The sequence below is a fragment of the Neoarius graeffei genome, chromosome 11 (assembly GCF_027579695.1).
Source record: "Neoarius graeffei isolate fNeoGra1 chromosome 11, fNeoGra1.pri, whole genome shotgun sequence".
Taxonomy (NCBI): domain Eukaryota; kingdom Metazoa; phylum Chordata; class Actinopteri; order Siluriformes; family Ariidae; genus Neoarius; species Neoarius graeffei.
This window is the reverse complement of record NC_083579.1, coordinates 55,461,714-55,473,661: the sequence shown is the minus strand read 5'-3', so window position 1 is coordinate 55,473,661 and position 11,948 is coordinate 55,461,714. Positions and strand designations below refer to the sequence as shown.

Genomic DNA, 11,948 nt, shown 5'->3' with positions numbered 1-11,948 from the left:
CTGTGTGAAAAGACCAAGAGAAAGGGCAGGGTGTTGTACAACATTGGAAGGGGGGGAATGAAACACTCTTGTAAGCTTTATTTAGGATTGCATCAAAATGAAATCCAAATATTTTTCAAGATATTTTTAATGTATATCAAACAATGCCTTGCTTTTCAGGAAGACTGGATATTGACCTAGAATATCAAGGCTACAGTGGTGCTTGAAAGTTTGTGAACCCTTTAGAATTTTCTATATTTCTGCATAAATATGACCTACAACATCATCAGATTTTCACACAAGTCCTAAAAGTAGATAAAGAGAACGCAGTTAAACAAATGAGCCAAAATAATTATACTTGGTCATTTATTTATTGAGGAAAATGATCCAATATTACATATCTGTGAGTGGCAAAAGTATGTGAACCTCTAGGATTAGCAGTTAATTTGAAGGTGAAATTAGAGTCAGGTGTTTTCAATCAATGGAATGACAATCAGGTGTGAGTGGGCACCCTGTTTTATTTAAAGAACAGGGATCTATCAAAGTCTGATCTTCACAACATATGTTTGTGGAAGTGTATCATGGCACGAACAAAGGAGATTTCTGAGGACCTCAGAAAAAGCGTTGTTGATGCTCCTCAGGCTGGAAAAGGTTACAAAACCATCTCTAAAGAGTTTGGACTCCACCAATCCACAGTCACACAGATTGTGTACACATGGAGGAAATTCAAGACCATTGTTACCCTCCCCAGGAGTGGTCGACCAACAAAGATCACTCCAAGAGCAAGGCGTGTAATAGTCAGCGAGGTCACAAAGGACCCCAGGGTAACTTCTAATCAACTGAAGGCCTCTCTCACATTGGCTAATGTTAATGAGTCCACCATCAGGAGAACACTGAACAACAATGGTGTGCATGGCGGGGTCGCAAGGAGAAATCCACTGCTCTCCAAAAAGAACATTTCTGCTTGTCTGCAATTTGCTAAAGATCACATGGACAAGCCAGAAGGCTATTGGAAAAATGTTTTGTGGACAGGTGAGACCAAAATAGAACTTTTTGGTTTAAATGAGAAGCGTTATGTTTGGAGAAAGGAAAACACTGCATTCCAGCATAAGAACCTTATCCCATCTGTGAAACATGGTGGTGGTAGTATCATGGTTTGGGCCTGTTTTGCACCTGGGCCAGGACGGCTTGCCATCATTGATGGAACAATGAATTCTGAATTATACCAGCGAATTCTAAAGGAAAATGTCAGGACATCTGTCTATGAACTGAATCTCAAGAGAAGGTGGGTCATGCAGCAAGACAACAACCCTAAGCACACAAGTTGTTCTACCAAAGAATGGTTAAAGAAGAATAAAGTTAATGTTTTGGAATGGCCAAGTCAAAGTCCTGACCTTAATCCAATCGAAATGTTGTGGAAGGACCTGAAGTGAGTAGTTCATGTGAGGAAACCCACCAACATCCCAGAGTTGAAGCTGTTCTGTACGGAGGAATGGGCTAAAATTCCTCCAAGTCGGTGTGCAGGACTGATCAACAGTTACCGGAAACATTTAGTTGCAGTTATTGCTGCACAAGGGGGTCACACCAGATACTGAAAGCAAAGGTTCACATACTTTTGCCACTCACAGATATGTAATATTAGAGAATTTTCCTCAATAAATAAATGACCAAGTATAATGTTTTTGTCTCATTTGTTTAACTGGGTTCTCTTTATCTACTTTTAGGACTTGTGTGAAAATCTGGTCATGTTTTAGGTCATATTTACACAGAAATATAGAAAATTCTAAAGGGTTCACAAACTTTAAAGCACCACTGTATGTAGATTAGTCATTTGGTCAGATAATATAAACTAGGACAGTGTGGATGTCCGGGGCAAGAGTTGAGCTTGTGTGGGTGCAAGTACTAATCAGTCTCATTAACAGCTTCCTACATTTTAGTGGAATATTTCGTTTTAAGTTTTTTGTTACATAAATGCTACATTCACTTCTTAAGCATTTGAAATACTAAGAGGAAATGACCCTTTAATTCCAAGAAGCAAAAGCAGTGTAGACACTTTGTGTGCACCCCAGTCACTTTCTTTTCATTATTATATCCCTGCGCCAAAGGAGGGGGGTATACTGGTTTACCTCTGTCCGTCTGTATCGCCGTCCATCTGAAACGCCCTTTCTCTCAGCAACCACACATCATAGTCACTTGGTACCAAACTTCAGCTTGAGGTTCTATACCATGTATACCGTTTTCAGGCCTGTCCTACATCGACTTCCTGTTTACCAACTGAATGTATTTACGAAACCAATAGTGTGGATTTTGACGCTATTTCAAGAAGCCAAATGCAATTTCAAAATGACCACTTACCAGGATGCTATTTGAAATCCCCGGGGAGAGACACTGCTCTTTACTTACTTGTTTCAGGGTTAATTATTTGTTGAAGTCAACATTCATAATAAGTGTCCTATTCCTTCGATTGCTTGCATTCTGATATAAGCGAGAGCGGGGGGATATGTAAGTGAGTAGTAGCTCACAGTTGACCTTGTTTCATTCTGGTAAACGTGCAGGCTTAGTACTAAATAACTCCAAAGGCTTTATAATTCTGTAAAAAACAGTAAAAGGCTGTTCATACTCAGGTTTGCGGTCATTCTGGTTCCTCTCAGAGGACGGTGACAGAGTTGGAAGCTGCACTGCTCTCCTGCAGGAGCACAAAATAAAATACAATGATTTTTAATTAGATGAAAGGAAATTAAAAAAAAAAAAACTTAAGGAGATGACAGCTGTTGCACTTGAGTCATGCACCATTTCACCATTAAGGGTTACTTGAGGTTACACAAGTCAAGCCACTGGGTACATATGAATACATCAACAACACAAAATGAACACACATTCCTCTCAGAGTAAACATAAACATACCAGTCCTAATTCCATCCATCCATCCATCACCTACACTAAAGTTCATGTCAACCCTGCCTATCTTCTGTATCTTCTTCTCTTGAATAAGATGTTTGTAACTGTCTTCAGAGAACCACAAGTGATTCAATTGTGCTAAACAAGCTGCTGGGTGTGTAGAAGAGCTCTGGATCCAGATGCCTTCTACCAAAGACATGCTTCTGTGGTCACTACATCCTTATTTTTACCCCACAACCCTCATTCTTCCTCTCTCTACTGCACAAGCAAGCTCTATACTGTTCAGTCTTTAGTGTGAAACTGAAATAACAGGCTTGATGACACTGTTTTTGTTTTGGGGGATATTTTAACAGTAATTCCAGATCAGTGGTTATGGGTCATAAATTGAAATGGGAGAAGTGGAAATGAGAAAATTGGGCACATGTGGCTACATTTAAAGGCATAATTTTTTTTGCAGCGATTGTGAACGGAAACTTCACTGTGCCTTGGGATTTTTCTGCTGTAGTGCAGACAGTTGAATAGCAGTATGATGAGAAGATGGCTTGCGGTTAATTACTGCTGGTTTAGCTGCTCTACTTGTACTAGAAACATTGAAAGCTATTTATTATTTGTGCTTTTAGTAGTTCAAATTGGAAGATGAGCTGCATTACTTTGGAAGGCAGCTCCCATGAAGCCTACATATCTATATTCATAGCCACTGGCTAATTTTAAATACTATATTATTCCCAAACATATACATTCTGTGTCTATGACTTAAATGTGCTTGAATTTATAGACTAATTTATGATGTAAAATGTTCAAAAATGGGCGGCACGGTGGTGTAGTGGTTAGCGCTGTCGCCTCACAGCAAGAAGGTCCGGGTTCGAGCCCCGTGGCCGGTGAGGGCCTTTCTGTGCGGAGTTTGCATGTTCTCCCCGTGTCCGCGTGGGTTTCCTCCGGGTGCTCCGGTTTCCCCCACAGTCCAAAGACATGCAGGTTAGGTTAACTGGTGACTCTAAATTGACCGTAGGTGTGAATGGGTGTCTATGTGTCAGCCCTGTGATGACCTGGCAACTTGTCCAGGGTGTACCCCGCCTTTCGCCCGTAGTCAGCTGGGATAGGCTCCAGCTTGCCTGCGACCCTGTAGAACAGGATAAAGCAGCTAGAGATAATGAGATGAGATGAGATGAGATGTTCAAAAATCTTGACCTTGTTTTCAGACCATTCATTTTAGCAAAGAGCAGCCGCAGCACTCGCTCCTTCTGTTCCCAGGTCAGATCAGAAATGTCCACTTTTGAGCTTTGCAGGCTGTTCCTGAAAAAACAGCTTGTTAGTACTGCTGTATGGACAAAGAGTTTCCAGTGTATTAGATACACCATAGACCTTCCCATAAATTTGTTCATTCCAAAGAGTTGTACACTATGGCCAAAAATTTGTGGACACCTGACAATCACACTCTTGTGGGTCTTGCTGAAACTCTTGTCACAAAATTGGAAGCACACAATTGTCTATAATGTCTTTGTATGCTGTAGAATTACAATTTCCCTTCACTGGAACTAAGGGAGGGTGGTGTAGTGGTTAGCACTGTCGCCTCACAGCAAGAAGGTCCTGGGTTCGAGCCCAGTGGCCGACGAGGGCCTTTCTGTGCGGAGTTTGCATGTTCTCCGCGTGTCTGCATGGGTTTCTTCCGAGTGCTCCGGTTTCCCCCGCAGTCTAAAGACATGCAGGTTAGGTTAACTCGTGGCTCTAAATTGACCATAGGTGTGAAGGTGAGTGTGAATGGTTGTTTGTCTCTGTGTGTTAGCCCTGCGATAACCTGGCGACTTGTCCCTGCCTCTCGCCCATAGTCAGCTGGGACAGCTTGCCTGCGACCCTGTAGACCAGGATAAGCGGCTACAGATAATGGATGGATGGATAGAACTAAGGGGCCCAAACCTGTTCTAGCATGACAATGCCCATGTTGATGTGGTTTGCCAAGGTTGGAGTGGACACTTGTGAGTAGCCTATACATAACCTTGACCTGAACTCCACTGCACACCTTTGGGGTGAACTGGAGTGCCCACTGCACCACAGGCCTTCTTGGTCGACATCAGTGCTTGACCTCACTAATGCTCTTGAGGCTGAATGGACAAATTCCTACAAAGTCTAGTGGAAAGCCTTCCCAGAAGAGTGGAAGTTATTATAACAACAAAGGGGGACTGAATCTAGAATGGGATGTTGAACAAGCATATATGGATGTGATGGTCAGGTGTCAACAAACTTTAGGCAATATAGTACATCATGTACTTTGGGCAGATTAGCTTTTCTAAAATCATTTAGCATTCAGTTGAGTGTTCTTAAAGACACAACATGGCTTAATTGCTCATGCTAGGTATGGCAATTTTGGTATTTTTTTAAACAGCTGCCATTCTGGGTTTTTTACATGCAACCATTTTAAAGGTTTACTGGGAATTGTATGAACAACAGAATTACCAGGGATTGCTAATCACATGGATGGCAGCAGCTTGTAGATCAGAATGGCATGAATTGTGCAAGCAAACATATCGGCCACAACCATGCAAATAACATCCAAAGAAGATTAGCGTGCACTACCACTAAGCTGGCAACTTGGTGCATTCTTTGGTTGGTACGACACCATGCCCTGACTCAGCCCAATTTGGTTTAACATTCAAATGATTTAACAAGGTTTTGAAATACTCGGTTAAAAACAAAATCCAGGACTGATGCAACCTACTGAGCGATTACTGTGGCGCAAAGCCATTCTTATGCAGTGATCTGTTCCAACTCACCACCTTTCAGCCTCTTCCAGATCAGTGTAAACATTGTTGGTGCTGTGTGGAGCTTTGTTAAAGGTGCGTATGTGAGGGTACTCCTTCCTCCTTGACCGTGCTTCGCTCATCCGTTTCTGATAAGCCTCCATTGCTTCCTGTCTTTATACATAAGCTCAGTGAGCATATCCTGAATCAAAAGTCTAAAACAGATTTGCATATCTAATTCCATCTTGGTTTAAGCATTAATTTATGATCTAAATTTGATTTATAATTAGTTTTGTTAGTAGTAGGATTACTTTCTGATCAATCTGGTCAGTTTGTATAAAAATAGCATTTATGATTCATCATAATTAACTATATGATATTGGGCCCCATTTTATTCAGTTGCTATTTTAACTCTAATATAATCTTTTCAACCAAGCCTTACTAATTTAATGATTCGCCATGATCTGTTTAGAACAAGCCTGCATTCAGTGTATGTAATTAATTTATGGTGTCTGCATGTGTTGAGTGTACCTGTATTGGATCTGGCTGGTTATGATCTCCTGCTTAACTTGAGCCAGAGCCTCATGGAAGAAAAGCTCAAGTTGGGTGCGCTGTTCTACAATGTTGCGTGCAAGCCGCTTCACTCGGCTCATCTCACGTTCACGCATGGTGAGCAGTTTTTGCAGCTTCTCTAGTTCCACCTGGCCAGCTTGAGTACTGACTACAGCTCGCTCCTGCATGACCGCCTTCTCCTTCTGACACGCAGTTATCATGAGGGCCAGCTTCTGCTCCAAAGTTGCTACTTTGGCCCTTAGTTCAGAGATCTCGTTCCGTTGGGCTGCAAGCTGAGCCACACTGTCTGTCATCATTAGCTTGTTGGTCTCCTGTCAGGACAGGGGGTCAAAATCCCATTCTGAGTTTTTATTAAAAGGTATGTTAACTGTAGACTGAGTAAATTTATAGAAAAAAGTTCTTTGGCACTGGCACAAAGTGCTATGTTTGGTGTTGATCATCATGTTGTGAGGATAATTTTTTTTTCATTGGTAGGGACTCAGACTGGTCAGGTTTGAGGGCAAGATGAAAAGACCCCAACACAGAGCAACCCCAGAAGAATGCCTGTTCCACTTATTGGGTTTCAGTCACATGACTTTTCTTAGCAGTTTTACCGGAAGTGAAATAGCTGGTGGTCTAAACAGCTGCCGTAGTGCAAACGACTAGCGATAACTTATCAGAGTATGCTCGTAATCTAGAAGCCACTGCTCACTTCAGATATATTCAGAAGATTGTTATGTGCAATGGAATTGACCCCTACAGTCTGGGAAAGAAGGATTCGTCATACGATTTCGAAAACTACCCTTCAGTCAAGTTCCCAGACGTCTTAAACTATCTGGTGTTGCAGACATCCCTCTACACCGCAAAACAGATGAAAGCGTGAAAGAGTATGGAGGCTCACAACTTTTTTGTATGTGGCTGGGTAAAGGACCTCGGTATCAAGTTGCTGCCGAATGCATCCTGTATTGTTTTTGCCCGTGTAAGTATGTTTTTTTTTTTTAAGCTTTTCGTTCGTGTCTTTACAACGAAGCACTGCAAGTTGAAGTGTAAACGAACAACAGTACGCTTGATTCTCATTTGTGTTGGCTCTTATCTCTCAGGTAAATCATTCACAAAGATCATCAGAAACCCCTTTAAAGACCTGGATCTTAGTTAAACAAGACAGAAAAGTGATCACGGCGCATTGTAACTGTATGGCTGGGTAAAAATTTTGTCGCGACTTTCATGCATATGGACTTTGTGAGGAGTAAACAAAGAAACAGCTGGGGACTTTAGCGCTTTGCGACTAAAAAAAGTACTGTAAAATAATGACACATAGCAAGAAAAGTACTTGGAAAACACTAAGGACATAGCTGAGAGGGAGATACAAACCTTTCACCAAGTGATCACTGCAAACTCTAGCATGCTTCGACTCGGCTCCCTTCGATTTCAGTGAGAGGTTCAAAAGCCACCTTTCTCGACATCTTTTTGTGAAATCCTGTGTTCGTTCACCCTTTTTTATTAGTTCATGGGGAACCCTGAAGAAACTTTTATCAGTTTCACGGTTTGATCGGGCGGCACGGTGGTGTAGTGGTTAGCGCTGTCGCCTCACAGCAAGAAGGTCCGGGTTCGAGCCCCGTGGCCGGCGAGGGCCTTTCTGTGTGGAGTTTGCATGTTCTCCCCATGTCCGCGTGGGTTTCCTCCGGGTGCTCCGGTTTCCCCCACAGTCCAAAGACATGCAGGTTAGGTTAACTGGTGACTCTAAATTGACCATAGGTGTGAATGTGAGTGTGAATGGTTGTCTGTGTCTATGTGTCAGCCCTGTGATGACCTGGCGACTTGTCCAGGGTGTACCCCGCCTTTCGCCCGTAGTCAGCTGGGATAGGCTCCAGCTTGCCTGCGACCCTGTAGAACAGGATAAAGCGGCTAGAGATAATGAGATGAGATGAGACGGTTTGATCGATTTGAACAACCTAAAACAATGCAAGCATAAGGCATTTTTCATGCGAGCAATGCACCTTCTCCGTACAAACGCTTTGTCAAGTGAGCTTTGGTAGACCACCAGGTAGAGTTCTGAATAACTAATGAGGCGGATGTGACATCACATGAAACCCAGCAATATGCAAGAAACTTGAGACTGGGTGGAGTTTCACCTAACAGCAGGACAACGACTCTAAGCACACTGCCAGTGCTTGACTAGAGTGGTTGAAAATCCAACCCAAGTGGCCATAAGGTAGATAAATTGTGGCCATGCACATGGTCATCAACAATACTCCAATAGGCTATGGCATTCAAGCAATGATTTATTGGTATTAATGTGCTCAAAGTGTGCCCAACACCATTACACCACCTCTACCAGTTTGGACTGTTGATATGAGACAGGGTGGGTCAATGAATACATGCTATTGGTGCATAACATTTTTTCACTATGTTTTTCAGTTTTCAGCTGTCCAGTTTTGGTGAGCCTGTGCCCACCGGAGCCTCAGCTTTCTGTTCTTGGCTGACAGAAGTGGAACCTGATGTGGTCTTCTGTTGTTGTAGCCCATCTGTCTCAAGGTTTGATGTGTGGTACATTCTGAGATGCTTTTCTGCTCACCAAAATTGTACAGAGTGGTTATTTGAGTTACTGTAGCCTTTCTGCCAGCTTGAACCTGCCTGGCCATTCTCCGTTGACCTCTCTAATCAGTAAGGTGTTTCTGACCACAGAACTGCCACTCACTGGATGTTTTTTTTCTTTATTGCACCACAACTCTAGAGACTGTTGCGTATGAAGACCCCAGGAGATCAGCAGTTAGAGAAATACATAAGCATAAGGACCAGCCTGTCTCGCACCAACACCCATGCCATGGCCAAAATCACTAAGATCACATTTTATCCCCATTCTGATGGTTGATTTAAACATTACCTGGAGCTGCTGGCCCATTTCTGCATGATTTTATGCATTACACTGTTGTCATATGATCGGCTGATTAGATAATTGCATGAATGAGTAGGTCTACAGGTGTTCATAATAAAGTGCTCTATGATGGTACAATATATACAGTGTAATATGTAATACAGTATAATATATCCAGTTGGTGTATATGTGTGAAAATCAAGTAGGTGTGTGTGTGTATGATGGAGTCATTAGTTAATTGCAACCCAGAGGGAACACTGAGAGTGGTGTGTGTGTGTGTGTTTGGACTGGGGTCATGGAAAGTGTGCAGAGCGCCAGGCCACAGCGAGACAGGAGACTGGCTCCTCGAGTGGAGGTGAGGAGAAAGAGCCACCACAAGCAAAGTCAAACATACAGTCCAGTGCAAACAAACAGAGGGGGGAAATACTATGTGCAAGCATAGCTACCAAAGATCAGGAACTACCACAATAAGAACATGACTAAAAATTTAATTTGACCACTCATTATTTTCTGCTTTGATGTATGTCATTTTTGGCTTGGAAAAGCCTTCTCCAGTGTCTTATTTAGGTTCTCGTAATCACGCCTTACTGAATAAGTGACTTCAGTGACTTGCTATATATACAGTTGTTACATTAATTACATTTTGAGAGCATAAATGTCTCTGATGACACTGGAAAGGTCTCCAGTCCTCACAAGCTGTCAAATAACCCCATTATCTAAAATAAGAAGATGGTGGTCTGGCATCATAAATTGCACACAGAGTTGTCATTGAGAGGTTGGGCTGGGGATCCCCCACATAGGAAACTGCATGTTTGTCTGTTCAGTGTGTGCTTTTTCTAGATTTATTATTGGGAGGAAACATAGGTTGAGGAGCTAAATATTTATTAGAGTTCAATATTGCATGCTTTATTAAGACAGGAGAAAACAGTGTGTGGTTTGAACAGTGATGTAGTGCCAGAGGCAGACCTCTGTAATGGTTGTACCTTATCCAGGATAAGAGAAGCATTCTTCTCTGTCAGGGCCTTATTGCTCCTTTTCAGCTCTTCTGTCTCTTTCAAGTGATATCCAAGTGCCTCATTCAAACGCACATTCTCCATAAACACTGAGTGGGACACATTATCCAGTTGCCTGTTGGAATTGATCAGGACAGAAAAGAGCAGACCTGAGGTTAACCTCCATGACAGTACAGGGGATATGAAAATGCTTTACCAGCTTGCAAACTGTACATAACCCTATTACAAAAATTAGCAGTGAAACTATATGGCCAAATGTTTGTAAACACCTAACCATCCCAACCATATGAGTTTTTGAATATTCCATTCAAGATTTAGTTGCCTGTTTGCTTTTATAATAGCCTCCTCTCTTCTGGGAAGGCTTTCCAGTATATTGGAGTGTGGCATTGAGGATGTGCCCACAGCCACAAGAGGTCTTGTGAGAGATGGGGGAAGCCATGGCCTAATGGTTAGAGAAGCAACTTTGGGACCAAAAGGTCACCAGTTTGATTCCCTGGACCAGCAGGAATAGCTGAAGTGCCCTTGAGCAAGGCATCTAACCCCCATCTGCTCCCCAGGCTGTGCTGGGTATGTTGTGTGTCACTCTGGATAAGAGTGTCTGCTAAATGCCTCATTGGCCCAGGGTCTGCTTTCCAGCATGTTGATCCTTGTTCCTGTCCAGGGCATCTTCAGGGATGACTTTGGCTTCTTGCATGTTGTCTCTGAGTCAGTCATTTCTTTAGTCTTCCATGAGGCCCTTTTCTTGGTGGATTTACTCTAGACGTAGTACTGTCACTGTTCACCACTGACTGATCACTGTTCAGGGCTATATGGTTGTAACGTTGGTGGTGTGCTTTGCATATCATCTCAGTGATGGGTCCATTCCCACAGTTTTTGGCACATCTTTATTCATGGCATGGTCAAATTGTGGCTGACTGAGTGACCATCGCAGCATCTCCATTTCCAGAAAATGGAGCACCTGTTTGTGCTTCTTAGTCACTGGAGTCACATAGGACTCCAGTAACCTGGTGCCATTTCATCCAGGTGCCACTGACTTGCGTTCAGGTGTCTGGAAAGGAGTCATCATCAGAACAGATGACCGAGCTGAGGTACTTGAATTGGGTTATTTTATCTTGTCCATCAACTCGAAGAGCATCATCAGTCTGTGGGCCATATTCCATGTACTCTGTTTTCTTGATGTTCAGCTGCAATCCATACTCATCCACCCGAGTCTTCCATTGCTGTGTGAGGAGCTTGAGGGCTTGGTGCTCTTCCTCTGAGAGCAGAATGTTGTGGGCAAACAATAGCATCCATGGATGTGGTCTTTGGATATCTGCCACGATCGTGTCCATGCAGAGGATGTCTTCATGGGCCTCACTTTGAGCACAGGGGCATTGTCATGCCGGAACATGTTTGGACCCCTTAGTTTCAGCGAAGGGAAATTATAATGTTACAAAGGCATTCCATACAATTGTTTGCTTCTAATTTTGTGACAACAGTTTAGAGAAGGTCCAATGTGTGATGGTCCGGTATCCACAAACTTATGGCCAAACTTATATAGTGCATGTTTAAGACTGCCCTCTCTTAAACAGTCTCAAAATGCTATTGTCTTCTGTAGAACACGAGCATATACTGATCCAAAAAGGTGTCAAAGAAGTGACCAGATGATATACAGTATTGCTGAACCACTAAGACTTGTTCTCTTTCAGCCATGACTCATCTAATTTAATTTGGTTGACCTCAAATTCTTGGTGGATTGAAGCAGGTGCAGGATTGTCCTTTGGTCTGAAAATGGCCTAAAAAGGAAACTCCTTGGCAGAGAGACTCACAACCACAATACCACATCTAGAAGCAAGATATTAGAAGGTTTGCAGCCATGACTTTGGTAAACTAATCAAGCAAAACTAACACAAGGCT

At 42.7% G+C, this 11,948-nt stretch overlaps 1 protein-coding gene across 2 annotated transcripts in view; it reads right to left on the bottom strand.

The window, feature by feature from the left end:
* The window catches only part of LOC132894436 (basal body-orientation factor 1-like), a 52,604-nt gene that overhangs the window by 1,614 nt on the left and 39,042 nt on the right, over positions 1 to 11,948 (bottom strand). Inside the window, exons 8-12 of one of the 2 annotated variants that reach the window (XM_060934252.1) lie at positions 10,023 to 10,167; positions 6,144 to 6,496; positions 5,646 to 5,786; positions 4,066 to 4,170; positions 2,600 to 2,665 (exon numbers count right to left, since the gene is read on the bottom strand). In XM_060934252.1, coding sequence (XP_060790235.1) covers positions 2,600 to 2,665; positions 4,066 to 4,170; positions 5,646 to 5,786; positions 6,144 to 6,496; positions 10,023 to 10,167 — 810 coding nt within the window. The remainder of the gene's footprint in view (positions 1 to 2,599; positions 2,666 to 4,065; positions 4,171 to 5,645; positions 5,787 to 6,143; positions 6,497 to 10,022; positions 10,168 to 11,948) is intronic. The other variant, XM_060934253.1, reaches the window with a different exon arrangement.